Source organism: Peromyscus eremicus, chromosome 19, assembly GCF_949786415.1.
Source record: "Peromyscus eremicus chromosome 19, PerEre_H2_v1, whole genome shotgun sequence".
NCBI lineage: Eukaryota > Metazoa > Chordata > Mammalia > Rodentia > Cricetidae > Peromyscus > Peromyscus eremicus.
The window spans coordinates 52,889,298-52,914,337 of NC_081435.1; the positions used below are offsets into that span (position 1 = coordinate 52,889,298).

General features: G+C 46.4%; 1 protein-coding gene across 5 annotated transcripts in view; it reads left to right on the forward strand.

Moving 5' to 3' along the window:
• Nedd4l (NEDD4 like E3 ubiquitin protein ligase) overlaps positions 1-25,040 on the forward strand; it is a 338,079-nt gene that overhangs the window by 280,755 nt on the left and 32,284 nt on the right. For 4 of the 5 annotated variants that reach the window (XM_059246793.1, XM_059246796.1, XM_059246797.1 and 1 more), the window contains 9 exons: positions 1,096-1,231; positions 2,290-2,466; positions 4,862-4,936; positions 6,532-6,591; positions 11,700-11,831; positions 12,335-12,454; positions 13,443-13,640; positions 18,453-18,530; positions 20,699-20,753. In XM_059246793.1, the coding sequence (XP_059102776.1) occupies positions 1,096-1,231; positions 2,290-2,466; positions 4,862-4,936; positions 6,532-6,591; positions 11,700-11,831; positions 12,335-12,454; positions 13,443-13,640; positions 18,453-18,530; positions 20,699-20,753 (1,031 nt within the window). The remainder of the gene's footprint in view (positions 1-1,095; positions 1,232-2,289; positions 2,467-4,861; positions 4,937-6,531; positions 6,592-11,699; positions 11,832-12,334; positions 12,455-13,442; positions 13,641-18,452; positions 18,531-20,698; positions 20,754-25,040) is intronic. The other variant, XM_059246794.1, reaches the window with a different exon arrangement.

Here is a 25,040-nt window from a genome sequence, read left to right on the forward strand (position 1 = left end):
GCTGAGGTTTTCCCCCAAAGGACCATCACCCGTCATGGACTGCAAAATAGTTTTAAGATGCTGTCGATTGGGTCATTTCCAAGAATAAGATCTTAACTCGGATCCTGACTTAAGAACCTTATTTGACAAAACAGCCAGGGTACAACTGCACCATATTCTTCAAGTACAAGCTTCTTGGGGAGCTCAGCCCCTGGTGTTCATTTGGTTATTAGAGGTGGATTGTTGGGGACAGGAGTTGCCATAGTGTGATGTGAGGTTTTTGTCAAAATAAGACCAAAAGCAGCTAAAAGGAAGTCCCACAGTTCAGGAGACCTCCCCATGGGACTTCAGCCTTGAATGTGTGCCGTCGGTAACCTTCAGTCAATGACTGACGACTCAGATTAGCTGCTTCGTCCCTGCTGGCTAGACCTAGAAGGGACCTGCTGACAGGCTACACGTGGGAGCTTGCTTGTCACTTCCTGGCTTGTCCCAGACCAAAGGACTTGGATTGCTCTTCTCTCTTAGATACGAACGAGCAGCTTGAGGAACAGCCATCCCTCTGGACTCATGGCTCCCACACCTGTGGGTTGAGCCGAGCACAGACCCAACTATTCAGGAAACTGCATTAGGCCTGTGCTGACCCTGAGCAGTGGTCTTCATCTTCATTACCTACACAGTGCAGGATAGCAGTTAGGAGATAGGAGATAGGAGTATTTTCATTGTGTGAGGCATTGTGCATCATCTAGAGATGATTTAAAGTATACGGGAAGTTGTACATGCGTTCTGTATGAAAGTTGTCATTCTTTGCTAGGGACTGAACTTGTGGGATTTGGGAATCTGTGGCGCTAGGGAGGGCTCTGCCGTCAATTCCCCATGGATGCCGAGGGATGGCTGTATATGTCTGAAAGATGCTGTCACTCCTGGTACAGTGCACTGAAGCCGCTTTCCTGGGGTTCGAGTGAACCAGCAGTGTGGTCTAGCGAGAAGATGGTTGCATGCTCCTTGTTAGTATCTAACAACGTCTCAGTCAGTGTGTGGCCCACAGTGAGGGTTGGACTGTTGGGGGGCTAGCTCTGAGCACCCTTCTCTTCTCATACCCCCTCACCCTCCTTTCAGGGATGTGTCCTCTGAGTCTGACAACAACATCAGGCAGATCAACCAGGAGGCTGCACACCGGCGCTTCCGCTCTCGCAGGCACATCAGTGAAGATTTGGAGCCTGAGGCCTCGGAAGGCGGTGGAGAGGGCCCTGAGGTTTGTTGTCCAGAGATGCTGTCAAGCTAAGCCGCTCCATCTTCCCACAAGCCCCAGGGGGAACCCTGTTTCTGTGTCCTGTTTTTTCCTCTCGGTAGACTGTGTATTGAATGTGAAGATTCTGGCCTCAGAACTAATTGGTTCCCATCTTAGTATTAGTTAACTTAGAAAATGCTTGTGAAAGCCAGGTCCAGTGACTTGTATAAATACCAAGGGGGGGGGGCATTTTTTCTTGTGTGAAAGTCTTACGTGTTTTTGCTTAGTGACTGGTTTTCCCCAGGATCTCACCAGTCTCATGGAACAACACTCAGGCTGTCATTTTTGAGGACTCAAGTGAGCTCTGTCCCTTGTTTGGGTGTCACGGACAAGTTTCTAATGAACCACTTGACATCTTAGGAGAGATTACCCAAAACTGTACAAGTTTGAGTTAATAGGAATTACTGGGAAAGGAGATGAATTAAGTAAGCAACCAATCAAATCGTCTTACCTTGATGCTGAGGACTCTGATCATTGGGTTGACCTTCTGTTGGGAAGTCATTCACAAAACGTGGCCGTGGCCGGTGTTAAAACAGTGAGTTAGTGGTTCCACAGTGGATTCACTTAGCATTCTTCTGCAACATCTAAGCTGTTTTCATTAAGAACCCTCCCAGCAGTTAGAAAGGGGGGAAAAACATGAATATTGCTTGTAACTTCTTGAGGCATTTCTAATTCATTCCTTACAGAGGCTGGAAAAAAGCTGCTGCAAGGGTAGTGGGTATCCTTAAGGAGTGAGGTCATGGCCCCTGGGCCCACCTCCTTCACACTTGGGCACACCCCTCAGTTGACTGCCTCGGTCAGCAATTTGCTCTCTCAGCTAAGTTTACCCCGGGTCTGTTCATTGGGACAGTGGTCATGTCTTCCTTGTGTTTATCCTGAAGGTTTTGTGCCTCATGCTGAGTTGGGTGTTGATTACAGTTGTCCTGATGGTTATGAATGTTGTGTTGTAAAGTTTTATTGGGAGGAAGACAGGTAACTCCCCAGTTCCTAGCACTTACCCCTGCTGTCTGATTCCTCCAAAGCCTTGGGAGACCATTTCAGAGGAAATGAACATGGCAGGAGATTCCCTCAGCCTGGCTCTGCCCCCACCGCCTGCCTCGCCAGGGTCTCGGACCAGCCCCCAAGAGCTGTCGGAGGAACTGAGCAGAAGGTTACAGATCACTCCGGACTCCAATGGGGAACAGTTCAGTTCTCTGATCGTAAGTCATGGTCTTGTTAGGAGAGCTGAGCAATAGTCAGTCCTTCATTGTTACTTTAGGAGACTCGTATGCAGATAATAGCCAAGGGCAAACTTGGGGGTCGAGACCTCTTTAAGGTCAAATGACCCTTTCACAGGGTTTGCCTAAAACCTCCTGCATATCAGATATTTACATTATGGTTCACAACAGTAGCAAAAATACAATTATGAAGTAGCAACAAAAATGATTTTTTGGTTGGGGTTCACCACAACATGAGGATCTATATTAAAGGGTCATGGTGTTAGGAAGGCTGAGAACCACTGGCCAACAGGTCTTCCATACCCAGTCAGCTCAGGTTCTCCCAAGTATCCCTTGCCCTAGGAGACCTGGCAGGTAAAAAAAAAAATCTTTTTTGATTTAGAAAGAAGTGGCATATCACCAGCTCTTTTTCTTGTTTATAAAAAATTCAGAGAAACAGGATTCTGTGATTTTTTTTTTATTTATATGTTTACTTTGTAATTTCTGGCTTTAACCTTGGAGGATTTCTTTCCCATCCACAAGGTTCATGAAAGTAGTGTCTTGGTCATGAGGGCAGTCTTCCTCTTGAGAAGCTGGAGCCCTAGAATCTCCCAGCCAGGCTTCTAGACTCACACCCTACACACCTTTATGTCCCATTTCACAAATAAGTAGGGCCAGATGTTAAGTGGTGTCCCTGGCAAAGCCTGAGTAGGAGGTAGGAGATACCCAAAAACCCAGTATATGAATTCCTGAGGAGACAGTATGAAACTGTGGCCCTGACGTCAAGGTAACACTTGATCTGGGGTTCTCAGCCATCAGAGGAATACTTTCTACAGGTTTCAGGTCAGTGAGGAGGAATGAAATCAGTCACAAGGAACTTTGCATTTGACGGTGCCGAACTGCAGGGAAAGCCCATGAACCATTCTTGTGTGCGTACAGAATCGAGACTAAATGCACACACTGTGTTTCTCAAACCACTGGAGCTACAGATGTGCTGGAGAAATGGTGATAGTCACTATGTTGGAAATGGCATTCTCATATGATAGTCGTTTTTATGAGCCTACTGAATGTAAATGATAGGAGGGCCGCATAAAACATAAAAGCCACTAAGTACAAAATTATTAGCCCTTCAGTTACGGTGTTCTCCTTTTAAAAGAAACTGTTGGCCTCTGCTGCATGAGTTGCAGTGATTTCTTCTGAATGTGCTTTCACATTAAAATTCTGTGAATGTTTTTCAGAAGGAGAAATACCACTGAGATGAAAATTTAGTACTAAGTGGATAGAAAGGAGGTTGCATATATGAGCTATTTGAATTGGTAAAACTGTTGCTATGGAAACAGCATAAGCCACAAAGCCATGTATTTAAAATGCATCAAAGAAAGAATTGCTGAAATTATAGCAGCTATGTACCATTTATATAAACCATGTGGAAAAAATTCCTAGTTTTCTATGTTGCTGTAAATTAGCATTTGTCACAATTAGAGTAGGGAACTCTTGTATTTAGTGCTTCCAGAAGCGTGGCATAGCCCGAAGATCCAAGTATGATAGCATATCCTTAGGGATCTTCCTCCAATGCTGATGATCAAGGCTACTCTGTATTCAAGGGCAGCGGGCTGAGCTTTTTGCTAAGGAATGACTCCTTTACACTGCCCAGTGTGGGTAGGCGCAGGTAGTCCCTGTTTCCACCCCAGAGCTTCAGCTAGCTTTAACTTATCATTTGTTACTGTAAAATATTAAAAAGTCACACATGCTACAAGCTGTACCATAAGGAACCTGTGGCTTCTACCTGTGACGTTCTCGGATCTTTGTCCTATGAGGCTTTGTTTAACCACATAAGGGTTCAATTAAGTGAGAGGAACGTTATGTGTGACCCACGAGACTGTCTTTGGATTTGCCTCACGTCTCTGCTCCACTCCTGGTCTGTACTGAAGTCCCGCTTGGAAGCTAAATGTGAGCCCCCAACCCTTCCTAGGGAGCAGGGGGTGATGTCTGAGTGCAGATGGCCGTGCAGTTCCGCTAGCTCACTGTGCACAGTCCTGGTAGCTGCTCAAGAGCCACGTGTCGCTCTTCCCTCCCTCTTCTCTGTCCTGGGCACTTGAGAATTTGTCCAGAGCTGGCGTCCCAGGTAGTGTACAAGACTGCTGACCTCCTGTTACTCTCGAATGTGGTGGGGACCTGTCTCTTTTCCCTTCCCGTAGTCCCGGTCTCCTTTGATCTGTAAGTCTGGTCTGCTGGAAAACACTGAGGATTGAAACAGAGTTCTGCAAGGACTACTGTCCGTTGCCCTGAAGGATATGGTGTTTGATTACCTCCTGAGGTCAGAGGGCAGTGCATGTGTAAGTGAACTGGTTCTGCGGAGATTCCTCCTAACCCTGTTTGTCTTTCCCTCCCTCTGCAGCAGAGAGAGCCCTCTTCGAGGCTTCGGTCCTGCAGCGTTACAGACACGGTTGCTGAGCAGGCTCACCTACCCCCGGTAATAAACACTAGTTTCCAGTCCTCAGCTGGCTTTTCAGCTTTGATTTCAAATCCCCAGGGCTGCTGAGAAAGAGTTCTTCCTGTGCAGATCCATTCACCCTGTAAAGCAGAACATTTGAAATTTTCTGAGTACATTGTGCAGGGATCTTGTCTTTCCAACCCAGAACCCTAACTGCCAACCAAGCTTCCAAAATGCTAAAAAAAACTTGCTTTGGTTTTTCACTCCAAGGTATACATTTCTGACAGGCTCGTATGACTGAGACTGTGTGGTCCATTCAGCAGCTATAGCTGTGGTCCCGGTATCTGAACTCCGCAAACTCACTGGTCAGGAAGAACTCTTCCAGCAAGACAAGCCAATTTTGTCCACTACCTAGAGCGCCTGGGCTAACTGCAAAGGCAACTCCGTGAATGAAAAATCAGCTCCCTCTTTCCTACAGCTGTGATAAGTCCGCGCACACATGGGCATGATAGAGGGGTGTTTGATTCCAATAGAGTAAATATCAAATTGGAGGGCAGATGAGCATTGCCTCACCAAAAAAAAAAAAAAAAAGAATTGACAAAACTGTGTTTCTTCTCTGGGAGGTAAAAATATTGTGTGGTTTTAAATGTTCAGTTTGATGTTTGACCTTGACCTTTTATTTTGTTTGGATTTTGTGGGTTTGTGGGGGAAGTGGAAGTTAAGACAGAGTCTTGATCTATGACCGAGGCCAGCCTGGAGCTCTTCATTATATACTCCAGGCTAGCCTCCAGCTTGCAACAGTCTCCTGCTTTTCCTTCCTGAGTGCTGAGATTGCAGGCATGAACCACCATGCCCATTTTTTTTTAATTGCTACAAACCCTTTTTAATGACCTGCGAGTCCTTGCGTATGAACTTGAAGACAGGCAACAGATTTGAAATTTCTGAAACCATCTTCCTCGCTGTATACATTTTTACCTGACTTCAGAGGACGTTAATACTTTATAGTTACAAAATGAAGTCATGGTGTGCCAGCCAGAATAATAAATCGGGCTGTGGAGTCCACTGGGAGAGCTGGCTAAAGACCAAGCTGAGGTGGATTCAGTACAGACCTCCCAAAGCAGAACCACAGACTGTGATGAACCGGCAGGGACCCTTCTCGCCCTAATGATTCTCTGATTTTCCTGTAAAAATTAATGGCGCTCGCTCTCCTCTTCGAAATCAGTGTCAATTTTATTTGCCACGGAGCTTCTTTGCCTGGAAACCGTGACTCCACCTTCTCTCCTTGTCCATGAGATGCTGTACACTGACTGACCACCAGTGGCCTCTCGAAGAGTGGCAGATAAAAGAATCTAAGTTTTGGACTGTGGAGCGCAAACTATCCCATTTGAAGTGGCTGTTAGTTGCCCCTAACGAAGGTGCAGCCTGAGTTTCTTGGGGGTGATGTGGTGGTACAGAGAGAGTATGTGCTACGCTCTTTTTGCTGCTGGTCATTGGTGTGTGTTCAGCTTCGTTTGGACAAGGTGGATATTAAGGATCCTGATCTCACGTCGCCTGCCACGGCTGTGATTCCTGATTCACTAAGCAGGGGGTGGTCCCCCACATACATGTTACTGATGTACGTTATCATTTAACAGCCCAGCACCCCAACTAGGCGAGCGCGTTCGTCAACTGTCACGGGTGGTGAAGAATCCATGGTAATGTCACAGTTACGGAACCCTAATGGTGAAGGACTGTGGGGTAGTTTATCACTTTGATTATGGTGAATATGCTCCCTCCCGTTCTCAAAATAAGATCAGTGTCTCTGTGGTACAGAGACACGTGTGTGTTCCTCACCTTAAACTTCTCATGTTGGGTTCTTCAAAGGCACTGGGCAAAACGGAGTCATGGTTAATCCTTTGTAATTCTATCAGAGCACAGTCGAGCCTGCCTAAGTGTCCTGGCATCCGAGCATTTCAAATACAGTTTCGCCAGTGTCTTTGTTCCAATGAGCTCTCTCTTGCTGCCCGCATGCTCGGGTTAAGCTAGAGAAGCCAGAGGAATCGTTCAGGGCTGGACGTGTGGGTCCAGGTGTGCCAGAGGCTGGGCACTCCCATTTCCCACACCACATTTTTTTTTTTTTTTAAACGGGACCAGATTTTCTGGATCTCCATCATAACCGATAACTTCTCTCTGCCACAAGGAGTTTGACTCACAGGGATGGACAAGTGTTTTTACGATTTCCAGGCAGGGAGCAATTAGGAGATTTCAATGCAAGTGTCTACTGTTGTTGTTATCATTTCCTTATTTTGATTAATAGTATGTATGCTCATATGTCACTTCAATTTGACTAGTTGTTTTCGATGTGTCCCACCTGGGCCTTGCAGTCGGGCAAGCCCGTATTTGATGACTGGAGCTTAGGTGACTGAAGAGCTGTCTGTATTGTTTTACCTTTGTTGCATGTGCTGTGGGTACTTAGGATTTGTGAAGAACTTGACACACACAATAGCTGATTTCCTGAAGTGTTACCCAAAGGAAACTCATATGGGCCACCAGTGCAGTGAGCACGATGTAAGATTGCTAAGCTTCGGTGGCTTACCTAACAACAGTCATGTACCGGAGAGCCAGGCTCCACCTCCAGCAGACTCCAAAGAAGTCCACACTACTACATGCTGGTGGTTTTCTCTGAGAGTAGTGAGGCTGCAAGGCAGACCGTTCCATGGGATGGTTTTGTTTCGTTATACCCATAAGCATCCTCTTAAGGTGGCATCCGTTTTTACATTGAATTGGATTTGCAGCCTGCTTATAGCTTTAGAGTGTTAGGATAACTAATGACAGCCAATGGCGGAGCAAACTGAGTTGCTGTTGAGCCAGACTATAGTAGAAAGATAACTGACAGGACAAACGTCCATCGGCAAGACCCATGTGGCTCTGGGACTGCACTTTTCTTGCCTGTGTTCTCCTCCATCCGTGAATTAAAACATGGGTTGGGTTTGGTCTCTTACTTATAAAGACTTGGCAGTGGTCGTTCCTAAAGGATCCTCCCACCCTGATGTGCCATGCTCTCTCAGTACTTAGATAAGTTTGAAAGGACCAAGTCCACTTCCCTTCCTGTCTGTTTTCTGTTCTGTCTCCTAGCATGGTTTTCCCCTCTGAACTCCTCTATGATGCATATGCCAGGGAGAAACTTCCTAGAATGTCACCTCCTTCCTCCCTGTACTCTTCCAAGCATGCATGTGCTGCGCTCTCTCTCTCTCTCTCTCTCGCTCTCTCTCTCTCTCTCTCTCTCTCTCTCTCTCTCTCTCTCTCTCTCTCTCTCTCTCACACACACACACACACACACACACACACACACACACACACACACCCTGGCTCTGTTTTGTTTCATTGTGGGGGGGAGAAACCAGCATGATGTTGCATACATAATGCTCAGCAAACTATTTTTAACTTACGTTGATTTTTCTTGGCTATGTTAAGAATCATTTACTATTCAGTGATGGAAATGCACCACAGTTTATACTCTTTTCCCATGCTGAAGGGCATTCCCACCTCCACTGTGTTGTGGTAATCGTCCCTCTATGGAAAACTTCTCCCTACACTGTGGAGAAGCACTGGTCCTCATCCAAGGACTCATGGCCCTTTGATTTATGGCAAAAGCCTGGACACAAGTGTCACTTTCTTACAGGCTGCACCAGGGCTCTCCCTTTCAAATAGAGCAAAAGAGTCCTTTGATCTTCACTGAAGAGATTCTAAAAATATCCTGAGATAGCACTGTGGCAGGGTCTGGGTGAGTCATGGAGAACCCATGGTGGTCAGTGTCAAAGGATGGTCAAATTTTCTCAGTTTAAACATAATCTGGTTCTCCATTGTAGTTAGTGAAACTGTAGTGAATGCCGATTTGGACTCATAAAGCTCAGCAGTATATTTGGTCTATGGATGAAAACAGAAATGTTAAGTTCAGCTTATGTTTGGATTGCCCAACTTGTTTCTTGAGGTAGTCTGAAGCATACTGTTATTCACATATAGTAGTAAATGTGTAATCTTTCAGCTCCAAGCCTGGGCCTCTTGCACAGAACTGTCTGGAGAAGCCGAGTCTTGTCATTGCTGGTTATGTGTCCTGGATGGCTGTGTTTTAGTCACAAATGGAATCATCAGTACAAGTTGTTCTACATGCTCATTTAGAGAGGACACTATGAAGAAATATTTTAAAAGCAGCAACTTGCATAGATGTGACTACATCACCAGTTGCCCGTTCAATTCCCAGTAGAAAGAAGAATGATCATCTTAGACAAATACGGTGTTCTGTCTGCCATCCTCCTGGCTTTGTAAACTGACTGGTCCTGTTAACTGTGGGTCTGTGCGTGGAGTCTGAGTGCAGGAAGTTCTTGCAGCTGACAGTTCAGTTCTGAGATTGGGAAACATCCCAGTCGTTCAGTTTGTCAGTGGCTCCGAGAGTATCTGTTCCAGGAACGTCATCACTATTTGTTGGCTAAAGTCTTAATGTTTCTGGAAATGAATTTTCTGAGGACATAGCAAACTGCCTCTCCCCAAAACATAATTCATCAAGAAAGGAGAAAAGTAACAGTGCCATTTAATAGACCATGTGGTTAAACCAGTTTGGGTCATGTAAGCCATAATGAGTCAAAGTGGTTTTTTGCCAAAGTATTAACTATTTGCTTAGCTGACAGTACATTAGACTTTTGGCCAGTGTAGGTGAAAGTCCTGGAAGGGAGGTAGAGCTTTGTTGCTGGCATCCTGTATTGAGGCCGTGTACCACTTGGTCTGTCTTTCATGCTCATAGAGCCTGACATCCCTCAGTGGGTGGTTGTCTTGCTCCTGGATACAGGATGCTGTGGAGTGAGTTGTTCTTGGAATTCCCTTCTCCTTTAGGATTCGTCTGGGAAAATGTCAAGGAGATATTTGCTGCATCTCTTTGCGGGAAGATTCCTTACACTCTCTCCTTGCCTGATAAACATGGTTTAGAAATAACCACTGACTCAGCTGCTCCTCAGTTCATTTTCAAATTCATTTTTCTGGAGTGTACTGTTGAGCAGTACTGTGTTGAGTGTACTATGGGAAGCAGACAGAAGAGCCTGCCTCTTCAGCTGCAGACCTTAGTAACTTCAGTATACATGGTCTTGCTTCCTCTGATTTAGGGCCCCAGGTCCACTGAGGACTCTGCGGCTGTGACCTTCACCAGAGCCATTCGAAGTAAGCAGGGAAGCTAGGGCAGGACAGAAAAAAAGGCACAGTAAGAGAAGAGTCACATGGTCAGCCTAATGCCAAGAAAGCAGCACCTGTTGAGTTACTTAAAGGGCTGGTGGGAGAAGACCCCTGTAGCTGGAGTTTTTCTCTCTGGGTCCTGCCAAACCCCGGCAGTCCCTTAGCCCACTTATAAAATAAACCACAGACACTTATATTATTTAAACTGCTTGGCCACTAGCTCAGGCCTACCATTGTCTAGCTCTTACTCTTATACTCAGCCCATTTCTGTTAATCTATATGTCGCCACCTGTTCCGTGGCTTTACCTACTGCCTCTACATGATGCTCCCTAGACGGCAGGCTGGTGTCTCCCCCCCTCCGCCTTCCTGTTCTCTCAATTCTCCTCTCTACTAGTCCCGCCTATACTTCCTGCCTGGCTACTGGCCAATCAGTGTTTTATTTATCAATCAATCATCCACAGCGACCCCAGTGGGGAAGGCAGCAGTCAGAGCAACAGGGCTTCTGTTCCTCCACTTCCCAGAAGTCTTGGTGGCCCTGGTAGGTACTGTCTTCCCGAGCCCCTCCCCTAGAGCACTGCTTCCCCAGCACAGATGCATGACACAGCACCGTGTGTGCAAGCATTCCGAGGCTGGTGCTGGCCCTGGGCATCCCTTTGCTGTCAGGCACTCACCCATCCTCTGTATTCTAATACCCTTTCACCCAGGTTGTATTTCTCAGGCTGCTTCTTACACAAGCCGAAGTGCCAGGTAATTCTTTATATAAAAAAGAAGAAATTCATGCTGAGTGTGGTAGCACACGCCTTTAATCCCAGCACTGGGGAGGCAGGAGCAGGCTTTCTATGAGTTCAAGGCCAGCTTGGTTGACATAGTGAGTTGTAGGCCTCAAGGCTACATAGTGAAACCCTGTCTCAAAAAAAAAAAAAAAGAAAGAAAGAAAGGTGGAATTTGCACTATCCAATTAGTCTAAACTGGACATCACTGATATAAACAGAACCCCTGGTGTAAGGCTCCATAGACATGATAGGTTCCTTGAGATTATGTCCCCATACACACATGCAAGTCAAAGAGGAAAGTCTCTGTGTAATATCATTTGCCCTGGAAGTTTGTGTACACTGGGACCCGGGAAGAACTACGTACTCAGTGTCTGTGGGTAGCCAGCAGGGTAGACGTGTCTAGAGCATTCTTCTTGTGGGCATAAGCATCTGGGCAGCTTGAAATTCTCTCTCAAGCTATGTGGTTTAGCAGTGAACTAGATGGACCAGGTTAGGGTACATCCTCTTTCTCTACAGACACCTTAGTGATGATTGTATTTAAGACCTCAGGGTCTGAGAGCCAGTTTTGTAAGAATGTGGATTGCTGCCATCTCACAGGAGAGTTGAAGCTCTCTGTGAAGTCTCTGACTTCCAGATAACTCTTTGTATGTGGGTTGTGGGTTTTGTTTTGTTTTTTTTGTTTGGCTGTTTTTGTTTTTGTTTTTTCCTGTACAAACAGCATTAACTTATCTTGCCCAGAGAAATATAATTTCTAGGTGTATGTTACTTTATTAAACTGGTCAGAAAACAAATTCTAGTTGTTAAATAATAACGATTTCTTGCACAAACAGCCATCAGTGGCCTATGTACATACCACGCCGGGCCTCCCTTCAGGCTGGGAAGAAAGAAAGGATGCTAAGGGACGTACATACTATGTCAATCATAACAATCGAACCACAACGTGGACTCGGCCAATAATGCAGGTATGCAGATCACCATCCAACAACCCAGGCTCAAGGGCCTCAGCAGCCAAGGTGTAATGACCGGCATCCTGACCTGATGATGTTCATGTCCTGTTGTGAGGGGGCCTGTGTTTAAAAGGCATGTTCTCACCAAAGACATGTGTTACTCGCAGTAGAATATTTGCCTGAGGAAGACTTTGGTCCTTGGATACGTTTATTTAAATGTGACATGAAATATACTTTCAGAAAGTGAGCCTGTGACTGTAGCTAGCTCCCTTCCCCACCCCCGCATCCCTTTTGTCCCCCAAGGCTAGTTGTATACTGGCCAGTGATTCATTTTCTCTTGAATGTGTCTCCCTATCTTTGCCCCCAGTGTTAGGCTTAATTATTTCCTCCATGTTTTAAATAGACTAGACCTCTTATTATGGCTGCTGTGTGTGTGGTGGTGTTGGGGGAGTTCATGCTCCTGATCACACACAGGGAGATCCTCAGACAAAGCTAACTTGTGTTTGCCTCCAAAATAGCTTGCAGAAGATGGTGCCTCCGGATCAGCCACAAACAGTAACAACCACCTAGTCGAGCCTCAGATCCGCCGGCCCCGTAGCCTCAGCTCGCCGACAGTAACTTTATCTGCCCCGCTGGAGGTGAGAAGGCCGCCTCGTGCAACCGGGGTCACCTCTGTGCCGTGGCTTCTCTTCATTCTCTCCTCGCGCTGCCCTGGACTTCATTTCTCAGGCAGCTCCACACTGAGCAGTCGTCCCGTGTTGGCGGTGATGGCTGCTCTGTGGGACTGCCCCACATTGCCTCTGTGTCTTGCCCGGCTAACATTCCAGACTCCGTCATAATCTTCCTTCTCATGTGGCTGGCACCAGTGTGTGGTGGCTGGTGCTCTTCTCTGCTGAACTTGTATCATTCCTGTTGTGTTTGCTCCCTCTTGCCTGTCACCTCATCCGAGCTCATAACTCTTCCAGACAGCGACGCTTCTGTTGAGTCGTATGACCTAGTTACGGCTTTGTTCACATTGTCTTTGAATGTAGGGTCCTTCGTGGTGTGGGTACGTGTTTCTAATGTGCATTTTCCATCTCTGAAGTCATTGCTGGACATCTGCTTGTACACTCTGTCTGGTTGTGTTTTAGTGGCAGCCCTGAACCTCCCAAATGGCAGAGACTCCGAAAAGCTCGGGAGTGAACGGATACATTAAAGTGCCCTGAGGCAAGCTCCTCCTACGCAGTGGGAGTGGATAAGAGCGCTTCTGGGCTGGTGCGAATGTGGGGTCACAACTGTCACTCCAGGTGGCTGCCTCCATGTTCGCTAGACGATGGGCTCTTTGAGAGCGGAGGTTCCTCTTGCTTGTTCTGAAATCTCCACCCTTAAAAAAAAAACGGTATTTTGGGCAGGCATGATTGGTTGGCAAAGAATGGCGACTATTCATCCTTGATATTGTTGCATCTCTAACCAATAGAAAGGTGTAAATTTAGGTTGGTTTGAAAGTAGATGGAGAAATGGGGCCAGGGGGAGCCTCTCCCTCATCGGTCTCCGAGGAAGAGCTTTCTGCGGTACCAGCTGCGCATTGTGACGTGTTGGATTGGCACGTGGTGAAGAGGAGTTCTAACACTCATTATTGTCCCTTAGGGTGCCAAGGACTCACCCATACGCCGCGCTGTGAAAGATACCCTTTCCAACCCACAGTCCCCTCAGCCGTCACCTTACAACTCCCCCAAACCACAACACAAAGTCACACAGAGCTTCCTGCCGCCAGGCTGGGAGATGAGGATAGCTCCAAACGGCCGACCCTTCTTCATTGACCATAACACAAAGACTACAACATGGGTAAGGCTGCTGCTTTTCTCTGGCTCCGTTTTTTTTTTCCATGAGCTCCGGTTAATTCCTTCCTTTTCTGACTCGGTACTACTCACAGTCCTTGTAAAGGCGTTCCATCACCAGCTCTGAGGCCAGGGTCCTAACGGGCTGGTGGCCGCGGTGGCTATAGACGCAGATGCTCGCCACTGGGGTGCTGTACCAGCTTGGCAGTCCTGGAAAGCTCTGGTTTTAATAATTTGTTCCATTTTGCGGGGGGGCGAAGGTGGACGTCACATTGCTAGTCTTTTGACTTCATCTCATGCTATTAGGAATTGTATTAGGAATCAGGTAATATTTAAAGCTAAAGGTTTCCCTCTCTCTCTTTGCCATATACACACCCCTTCCTTACAAGAGGAGTTCTTTTCGTTCTAGTGGCCATTTCAGACCAGCATTTTATATCTCTGTGCTGCATTTTTCTTTCCTTTTTTCACGGATTAAAAGATTGCCCATATGACCGGGTTCAAGCCTGACTGTTCTTCCCAGTGAACATTTTGACAAAACTGATTTCTCTGGCCATGCCGATCCTTCGTGTGTTCTGAAATCACATGTGTGAAAGAGCCCGTGCGTTGCTCTTGGGTTGGGAGAAATGAGATGAAGCCAAGGTGAAAGGATGTCTCTGTGTCCCTCTCTGACTTTGTTTCTTCAGCCTAATCAGAGCTTGCTGTTTTTAAGTCAGTATTCCTGTCGCACAGTGCCTAGCCCTGTAATTCAGCTCGGTGCGCTTCTCTTGGTTCCGGTTGGTTTGGATGCGGCAGGAACCTCATTTTTCTGTCTGCCTAATCTGATTGTGCAGAGCAGACTCCGGGGTTCTCCTTGCTCGGAAGTGACGGGAATTTTTCCCTGGATCGCTCTTCCGTCTTGGATCAGCTGCGCACGTGCACACTCTGAATTCTTGTGTCTGGTTGTGGTGACTGTCCAGTCGATGGGACGGCGGTGTTAGGTTAAGGAAAAGGCTTCGCCCAAGGTGACCCTGGCTATCGTTTACACTCAGTCTGTGGTGTAATGTTAATTCAATCCCTTGAGAATCGGTCTAGAGGGCAGTGCACTCCCTGGTGTCCTGTGGATGGAGGTGCAGTATGTCCCCACCAGGGCGTTCTTGGCCGATGGGGTAGGCCTGTGTCTTCCTCTGTGGGATGTTTCACATCCTTGGCTTCCACCACGGAATGCTAATGGCTGCCATCACCCTCCCGATATACCAGTGATCAGAAGCGCACCCGAATTTCCAAACACCCCACAGGGAGAACCATTCTCAGGGCCCTTCCCTGATTTGCTAAAAAGGAATTTACTTACCTGCCAAGAGCCTTACCATCAAGATCTGATGACATTCATTTGGTAAACTGATAACTACTTCTGAGGCGTAGCGTGACGTGGAGGTTTGTTTGACTCACCTTTGCGTCGGAAGATAGTATTACGGGCTTGCGGGCTGAGAAGAACAGAGCAGCTCTTTGGCAAATAGAACCGTGGAGATTGGTTCGGGGTCTTTTTAATTTTTCATTTTTGTCACTGACACAGAACCTCGCCTGTCCCTCTGGTGTTCCCATTTTCTGTGGCGCTACTGGGGTTCCGGACCCTTAGCCAGAAACTGGAGCTCCAGAGATAGGGGATAAATATCATAAAAGTCAGAGGATTAGTGAATGGAGCCACTGTGGCTTGCCAACATAAGCTATGATTTTAGTAATGTGAACTGGCTTAGTAATCAAATCCCCTAACCTTTTCACAGCCTTTCACGCCCCAACTGTAGTGGTAAGTGCAGCTGGGCAGGTTTCATTTTAAATAGCACTGGCCTCATTTATTGCCGGCCCTGGTGCCAGATGAAGCCTGCTTTTAATTACCAGTTGTCTCTTTTTACCCGGATTCTTACTATGGACTGATTGGCTCACTTGAACATTTCATTTATTTTACACATTTCGTTGCTGCTGCCATAGAAAATTCTTAAGCAACAACTGGAAATCCCTGGTTACCTCCCTTCCTCACCAGGCAGATGTGCTGACACTGCTGGGCTGTCTCACCCAGACGGAGACACCCATACGGCATTCTCATCCTGAAAAGCAGATCCAGAAGTGCATGTCTGTCTTGACAAAGGATGGGAGGAGGCAGGAGCAGAAAAGACACTTGCTGCATTCAGGCGTGTTAGCAGGAGGCATTATGAGGGTCGGTGGCAGGGTAGCACACTCTTCTCAGGTCTGAGTGTTGTAACAGAAGGAAAAACAACGGATGAGACAAACTGGGAACAGTGAAAATACCACTTCTTCCCCCTTCATCCTTTGCTGTGGGTTCTTGAATTTCACTGGGAGCATGAGAAGGCTCAGGCCAATGTCCCCTTTCTGTACACTGAGAGTCCATTAGAAGCCTATCTACAGTGCACAGCCTTTATACGCACAGGTGATGAAGGCCGTCTACTAGCAGTCTAACTGGAATTAAATCTGACCACGTTTTAAAAAATAATAATAATAATAATAATAATAATAATAATAATAATAATAAGGGATGGCTTTGGCCTCAGCAGCAGCAGTGCATGCTGGGAGTCACTAGCGACCTCACCTCAGCCTTCTCATCCCCCCTTGGTAGGGAGCAGCTAAAAGCGTGTGTGTTGGTATGTTGATGCCTTTCACAGGACAAAGCACCAGCCTGTTTTTACAACCACCAACTTTATGCCTTAAGTTAAATTACAGCCACCCAAGTTTACAGTAACAAAACTGACTATAGCCTTGGCGTGATTGCTGAGAATAAAGGAAAAAAGCACTTAGGATTTTTTTTAACCAATTTCTATTTTTAAAATCAGGAAAGGCCTTTTATATTCTCTCTCTCTCTCTCATCTACCCACAGGAAGTGGAGGAACAGCCAAGTGCGTTTTGTCTACTTGGTTGGTTTCTGTCCCTGTCATTGAAGACGTCATTAGTAATCCATCTTACCATTATTTCAATACCGTCCCTGAATGCTCAGACCTTAGCTGCCATGCCGCTTGCCCATCAGCTACAGAGATGCCTCCCTCCTCGAGTTGTCCAAGGGACAATGGCTTCGGTGGTTATCACCACATGTCCCTTACAGATGGGCTGCTGGCAGCTGCAGCCATTACTTTGATTACTGCCACTCCAATAAAATAGGAGCCCTTGGCCTAGGGCCTGCCTGCCCACGCTCTACAGTCTGGTTTCCATACAAAGCCGCGGTAGCAGCCCTGCACAGCTGAGCTTGTTTAACACTCTTGCTCCTTTCCACTCCCCCCGGAGCTGGTACTTCCCGTTCATCTTAATATCCTCCTTTTTCCTTCTCTGCATCACCTGTCTGTGGCCCACAGGGCCCATCGTCTTGTACAGCTGACGTCACTCCATGGCTGGCCTTGCCTCTTAAAGCATCCAGAATCCCCACCTCCTAATAGCTATCCTAGGCTTTCTGTAAACCTGACTTGGTCACTGGCTACTTGGGGTTTCAAGGGGCCCTGGCAGCTGTGGCATCGCCTGCCCCAGCCCAGAATTAAGACTTAAGTGATTAGATCTTTTGTGGAGTTCACGTAGATCATCTGTCCATTTAACCATCTCCAAGTGATAACCTGATTATCAGCTTCTTGGCCTCTCAAAATCCTAAATCTTAGCGTAACTCTGTGTGCTACAGTGTGCTACAGGATACTGGAAATTCTACATCTTAGCCTCTTGAAAGATGCATTAGCTTCAGGGTCAACATTCGTCACAAAGTGCTATGATGATTTATGTCTTCAATTAAAATCTCCTCTCCCTTTCAGAAAACGAGGCCGAGTGTACTGTTTGTGCTCCTTTATATTCTTGCCACTTCCAAAAACCTCTGGCTTTGTTCTAACCCAGCGCCCCTGGCTTTCACTGTTGATTCAGGAAGTTGATGAAGCAGGAAACCTTTTGGTAATTTGACAGCAGCGCAGCCCTGTTTACTTTGAGACGGAGCTCCTGTCAAATGTCTCAGTGGTTTGCTTTTCACCTCGGGTTGATGGTGTTATTGTTCTGGTGGACCGGGCATCATTCTGAGCTTTGTTTTCTTATCTTTCGAGTTGAAAAGCTGTGCATTCTCTAAGTCCCATCACTGTCTAATTGGCTCTGTGTAAGTGAAGGGCAACTCCTCCCAATTCCGGCAAGTCAGTTTAGGAAGCTGGGTCTCTGATACTGTTCTCCTCGTCTGAAGAAACTGAGACACGGAATGGTGCAAGATGAGATGTCTGTTTTTTGCAAACCATAAACCATGACCAAAGATGCCAGAGTGTATATTTCTCTTTCATTGATTTTTTTTTCTGGCCTCTTAGGAGCATATCCTTTAAAGAAAAATTCTTACCAAGTTTTATGTTAAGACATGAATGAAAACCTAATTGTGAGAACTCAATCAGGAGTCTCATTCAAGTTGCTTGCTATCACACATATGGTTTCATATGATGAAGCAGGCTGTCCCTGGAATAGCACATGGACTGTCTGATCAGACAGATTCAGAAAGATTTGGGGACACCCCAGTCCTAAGGAATATGTTCTCAAAGAGTCAGTATCTAGAGACTGTGAACACTCACCCTATCTCCTTCTTTGGAGGACAGCCATGCACCCTCCATTCAGGTTGCTTTCTCCTCTGTACCTTCTCTGAGTCTTAGGGAAATAGTTAACCTTTCATTGAAATGTTTGTTCTCCTTTCCTGAGATGTGGTAGCCAAGCTTCCTCTACCACACAGAAATCTGGGATCCCTCCAGGTGCCTGGGAACATGGAGGAAGGGAAGGTGCCCATGAGTGCACATGGAGAGTCCCCCTTAACAGCTGCCATGTACATTTTTTCCTGCAGGAAGATCCACGGCTGAAATTTCCAGTACATATGCGGTCAAAAGCATCCTTAAACCCCAATGACCTGGGCCCTCTTCCTGTGAGTATACTTCAGAGGCATGAAATGGTCTAGAAATGTCTGCTTACCTTCTCAGTGTTCACGGAGAGGCCTGTGAGTCTCCTCTAGGCTCTCTGGGCCCATTGGTTGGTACTCCCTAGAAAGGCTAAATGTTAGGGCAATTTGAAAAGCACATTATCATGCATGCAATACCAGTACTTGTGAAAGAAGGCTTTTAATTACTAACCCTTAGTGGAAGTTAGTTTTTTGATCTAGGACATGTGCGAGAGGTGAACACTGCAGGTGCCAATTTAAGCAGCATGCGTTTATTTTGTAACCTAGCAACTAGTGAGCCCCAGCCATACTGCTAAGTCATGGGAACAAAACCCCTAAGAATCCTGGGGAAGGAAAAGGCACAAATAACCACGGGAAGTTTTTCTAAGTCATTTAACCTGTAGTTTTTTGTTTTTTTTTTTTTTAAGTGTTTTTCTGTTTGTTGTAGATTCTTTACAAACCTCAGGGAGGGTTGATTTTTGTTTCATTTTATTTTGCAATTTTGTTCTCTTTGGGAGCATGGTATGATTTGGTCTGCATTGAGTTTGGGATGAAACTTTGGACTGTCTGCCTTTTTCAACAGCCCACCCTTCCTAAAAGATGCTATAGAGGTGCGAAGACAGGGTTGAGTTGGATTGGGTTGAGTTTGGTTTTGGGGGTTCTAGTATTTTTTTTTTTTAGACAACCCAGGCCAACCTGGAACTCAAAATCCCCTGCTCTCACTTCCCACGTGCTAGGATAGCGAGCGTGGACCACCTCGCCCAACCGCTAACACTGTTTTGAAATGGGAATGGTTGCTATTTTCCAAGGATAAGAGCCTTTCTGTTCCTGCTGTGTGGTAGACTATGACAGAACCTGGGACAGGAAAGTTCCGGGTTGGTCTTCATCCATGAGATTTGCAGTTAACCCTCACCATCCAGATGTAATTGGTTCCTGGCTTCTGAGGGAAACAATCTAAAAAGGCAATTTTTTTTAAGTATAAGAAAATCTCTTGGGCTGGGGAGATGGCTCAGTGTATAAGCCGCACAAGCATGAGGACCCAAGTTTGAATCCCTGGAACCCACATGAAAAGCTAGACTTGGCCACATGCACGCCTGTAGCCCCAGGGCTACAGAGGGCAGACTAAAGGAACACTGGAGCTTGCTGACTGCTAGGCTGCTTCCAGGTTCAGGAAAAGATCTTCTCGAATGAGTAAGGTGGAGTATGAGCAGGGTACCCAGTGTCTTCTCCGACTTCCACGTACATGGGCGTGTACACCTGCATACACGCGTGCACATCTTTGTTACGTGCGCACATCTTTGTTAGGTTAGAGAGCAACCAAGGAAGGCAGCTGACAGCAACCTCAGACTTCCACACCCGTTCCCACACCTGTGCACACGCACCTTCCTATACGTACACCCAGATACAGAAGCAGAGGAAGGAGGGGAAGCCGGTCTGTTGCCCAGAGCCTTTAGTTCTTCCATGTAAATGGTGAGAGTCCTCAGCCCTGGCTTACTCAGCCTCTTAATAAAGACTAAAGCTACTGTGTGCTACGTGTTTATGAGTCCTCCTCCTCCTTCCCTGAAGTACACAGTAGGTATTTTAACTAAGTGAACTCTCCATACTGGACTCCTTTTAAAATACATCTTAGATTTATTATTTTTAGGTGTCTTTTTGTTTCGCCTGAATGTGTGTATATACACTCTGTGTATGCCTGCCACCCCACAAAAGTCAGAGGAAGGCAGCAGATCCACTGGAACTGCAATCATGGATGGTTTTGAGGCACTGGGTGGGTGCTGGGAAACAAACCCAGGTCCCCTGCAAGAGCATCAAGTGCTTTTATGTCTGAGCCATCTCTCCAGTCCCTGTCCCTGTCCCCATCCCCACCCCTACCCCCACCCCCGCCCCGCCACTGCACTCAATTCTTGAATGGTTTACTGGGGTTCCCACGGAGCACTATTTCTGGTCCTTCCTATGGTGAAAGCTTGCGAGACACTTGAGCTGGTGTGACTTGTTAGCTGTGCCCTGAGTTAGCGTTAGGTGACATATTCTCCGTAGGAAGATGTCCCTAGCGGAGAAGAGTAAAAGAAGGGTCCTGGAGTTTCCAGTGTCACCGTGGATTTGGGAACCGCTAACTGACATCTCTATTCTCTTCCCCTCGTTTTCCTGGATGCTAGCCTGGTTGGGAAGAAAGGATCCATCTGGATGGCCGAACATTTTACATTGACCATAGTAAGTAGACCCCGCTGTGCCCGCAGGTGTGACAGGGTACTGGAAGGGGAGGGTAGCACAGATGTGACGGTGAAGCTTTGTCATTTTACTCCCTGTCCAGGCAGCCAGGTGTTATGTGGAGAGAATGATACCAGAGACTCAGTGCCCTCATACGGTACTGTGCCTGCCTTCCAAATTTGCTTCCGGGCAGCCCGTTGACCTTTCACCCAACCTGATCTTGTGACCTATTAACTTTTTTTTTTTTTTAATTAAAAAAATTTTTTTTTGTTGACAGTCCCTTGATATTTGCGCTTTTAATAAATACACTCTGGAAATAGAAAATAAGATTAGACGTACTGATTTAGTTTTACAAAAAACAAATCCACATGAGCCGTGTTTTCAGCTGCCTATGCTTTCAAAACACTGCCTGGGGAGATGCCCGCTCTGACCTTATTTTCTATCATAGCATGTTTCCTTGGCACCCAGCACACTAATGATATATGTAGCTGTTTTCCTGACATCGTAGGATTTGCTGAAGAATCTTGCTTTAGCACCTAGGAGTACATGTGTGGTTTCTCGTTTCATCTAAAAGTTAAACTAATCAGTGTTTGCTTTTAGCCGGGGAGTTGGTTTTGGAGGGTCGGGGGAGGTTTTTCTTTTTTGAGATAGTTCGTTCTTCCTGGAATTATTCATGTAGCCCTAAAACGTCTGAAGAAAGAAAGAGGGGGAGGGAAGCCTTAAAGAAGGCGTCAAAGTTGAAGTCTGTGTGCGGTCAGTAGTATTTTGTTCTGTGTTTTCATGTAGTTGGCAAGCAGGAAGTGAGCACCAGGTCTTGGGTTTTGATAACCGAACAGAGCATATTGATGAGTCTTCTGTTGAGAAGCCTATCCCCAAGCAATGCTCATATGCAGGCAGGCGGCCATCTTGGAGGGAGGGGGGTTTAGCTCCTCTGAGTGTCACTAGGGGACCCAGTGTACTCCAAGAACTTGCCTTCAGACATGAGAGTTAGTGGGTGTGAAGTCAGTAAGAAGGCCCAGCCAAAACTCAGAATATTTAGGGGGCTCGGCCACCCTTGGACTTAAATCACATTTTTTCAATATATATAAACTTTGATTTTTGTCTTTGATCAGAAAAAAAAAATGCTGAGTTATATACTTTCCAGCACCATGCTATGAGCACACAACTGTCAACATAATAAACACTTGAAATGTCTGTGCATGCATTACTTCCCCCCAGAATACTATTTGTTCTAAATTCTGAGACTTTTCTACAATTGGGACTAGGTTATGCTCTTAGTGCCACTAAAAACAGTTCTCCATAATTTACCAATTGCCCTGTGGACAACCATAAAGGGATACATGCCAGTGAAATCATTCTTCTGCCTTTCCCTCAAAATCTAATCTGTCAAGCAGAAAGCCCCTGTGTTTTCAAAGGCTTTCTCAGATCAGTGGGTATTCCCCAAAATGGCTTTAATCACCTGATAGATAAGATTTAGGAATTCCCTTAGCTTCAGAGTGAAGTCTCTCTTTCCAAACAGTTAGCTAGCAGAAATCCACCATCTCCCTTTGCCCTCATCATGCCCACAGGGTAGGCACAAGGCTTCGCTCCAGGCATGGTGGGTATTTCCTACATTGTCAGTGGTTGACTTGAGAGGCAGACTTCCAGAAGCACAGAATGCTTAAGTTTGGACACCCGGATTCACTTGGTGGCTATTTGTTGATGAGCTCCCTCTGTGTGAAGTGTTAGAGAAATATCTAGAATGAAATCTCTAGCACTCTCGGTGGAAAATATTTTTTCTTACAGACCAGATGTGCCCAGAGGTTGAGTCATTGGCAAGCTGTGTCTCAAACACAAAGGTTGAAAGAGAAATTCCAGTAAATTCTTGTGAGCAGTAGCTACCATGGCTGAGTTTCTCATTCTTTACTTCCTTCTTGTCATTTGATTTGAGTTTAATATCTCAAAGGTAAAAGGCATGTTTTGATCCAGAAGTTCTTTTTTAAAACACTGGCTAACTATTTGCCGATTACACCTATTGGCAGTCCTTCACTGCAAATTCCCAAATTCTGTGGCCCCAGGAAAATGTGTGTGGTTCTAAGCACTCAGACTATGTGTGAAGGACGTTGTCATTAAAGTCATTCTAGAGATACTGGTGGATTTTGCTAGAAAACTGTTTGGAAAGAGGGACTTCATTCTGAAGATAAGCAAACTCCTAAATCTTGTCCAACAGACGATTAAAGCTGTTTTGGGGCGCTCCCACTGAAGCCCCTGTTAAACGTTGGGGCATGGTTAATAGCGGAGAGGAATTATGGGATTGGATATCATATAATCCTGTCCTCAAGGGCCATGTCCAGTAGAGAGTACCAGGAGGTATCTTACATATTTTGTTGGAAGGCAAACCTGTTACATGGGTGCTCAAATGGGTGCTTCATGGTGGCTGAAAACGGCTTTGTGAGGTGTAGTTCTCTTTCAGACAGATTTTGAGCAGGATTCACCCTAAAGAGCTCGGTGGAAATCAGTTTTAGAACAAACCAGATATACCAGCAGCTCCCACACTGGGAGTGGGGACCACCCCTTGGGCTCTGTCTCTCAAAGCCATAAAGCTTTGGTCATAATGTGTATGTGAACAGACATTTACAAGAGCCTGGTTATACTATACCATGCCCAAGGGCAGGGGTTTTCAGCCTGTGGGCCGCAGCCCCCATGGGGTCGCATATCGGATATTTACATTACGACTCATAGCAGTAGCAAAGTTACAGCTATGAAGTAGCCATGAAAATAATTTTATGGTTGGGGGTCACCCCAACATAAGGAGCTGTATTAAAGGGTCACAGTTGAGAATCCCTGCTCAAGGGAATGCAGTCCTGTTCTGCCTGGTTAGCATGTAAAGGAGGCTGGCATGGCACCCAGGTATCTGACAGGTATGAGGACTCAGTTTCACTCTGCAAACAGTGGGAGCTTTTGAAGGTCTCTTTCCCGGAGTAGAGTAACAGTGGTCAGATGTATTCTTGAGACTAAACTTTGGGCGGACCTGTGGAGGAAGTCTTGAATAGAGGCTGGTTAGGCCGTGGCACTGGGAGTCTGGAGCATAGACTTGACTACTCCAGGAAACAGACGCAGGAAGGGACGTGACGGCAGCTTGGTGGTCACCAAGGACAGGCAAGGGCGTGGGCAGGTTGCAGACTCGGATAGTGGATTGTGATACTGCTTTGTTAGTCAGGCGTGTGTCACTGTGACAGATACCTGGCACAGACCATTTCAAGGAGGAAGAATTTCTTTGGGCTGTCAGTTTCAGAGCTCCAGCTGTCCTTTGCTCCTGATTCTGAACCATCACGGGGGTAGAAAGCATGGCGGAGGCTGTTCGTCATGGCAGACAGGGAGAGAGTGACAGAATGCCTAGGCCGATGGGCGTTCTCATTTCTCCCCTTTCGATCCGTCCTAGCACCCAGCCTGGGGGACGGTGCTGCCCACGTTCAGGCAGCTCTGTCCTCCACCCCCTCAGTTAATCCTCTCTGGAAAAGCCCTCACAGACACACCCAGTGGTTGGCTTCACTAATCTCAATTCAGGCAAATCAGCCATCCAGATTAATCCCTCAGGCTGCTGACTGGAGGATTGGGTTACATGGGGGCACTCCGTGGTATCGGTGAGCACCTGCTCGGGAATCTCGGGGAACCCCAGTACAGGTGTCAGGGAGTCTGGCATTCAGTCTGGTCAGAAGACTTGGAAGTCCTCGCGTGTTGGCAGTGGTTGGATTATTTTCTGTTTTGATGACAAATATCCAGTCAACACTGATATTACCCAAGCTGCTATATAAAGGCACAGTTCTATCCAGCTGTATCCAGCTGTACCCTGCTGTCCTCTGCGACCTGTATTTGATTGGGTTGGATTTTCCATCTCAGTAGCAGCTTTTACTGTCCAAAGCCGTCTCCTTTTAGACATTAGACAACCTGAAGCTCCACCTGCACCCATCAGTGTCCGTGAAAGTTGAACTTCTCATTCATGTCCTTTTTCTACCAAACCCCACGCCCCCCCCCAAAAAAAAAGCATTGTAGATGTATAGTCTTAGGGTTTTGTTTCCTAATGTAGACCACTTTTATCACTAGTATGTATTCATTACACAGAATAATGAGCTTCATCATGACATTTGCATACATGTGTTAGCATCTGCTTTCATCATAATCAGCCTAGAGCATTTCTGTTAGCAGTGCCTCTGCTTTCATGAAGTTAGTACTGTCAGGGTGTATAAATTAGCTGAGGTGCCTGTTAAAGTTGAGTCCGTGCGTTGCCCTCAGCTCACCTGCAGGCTAAGA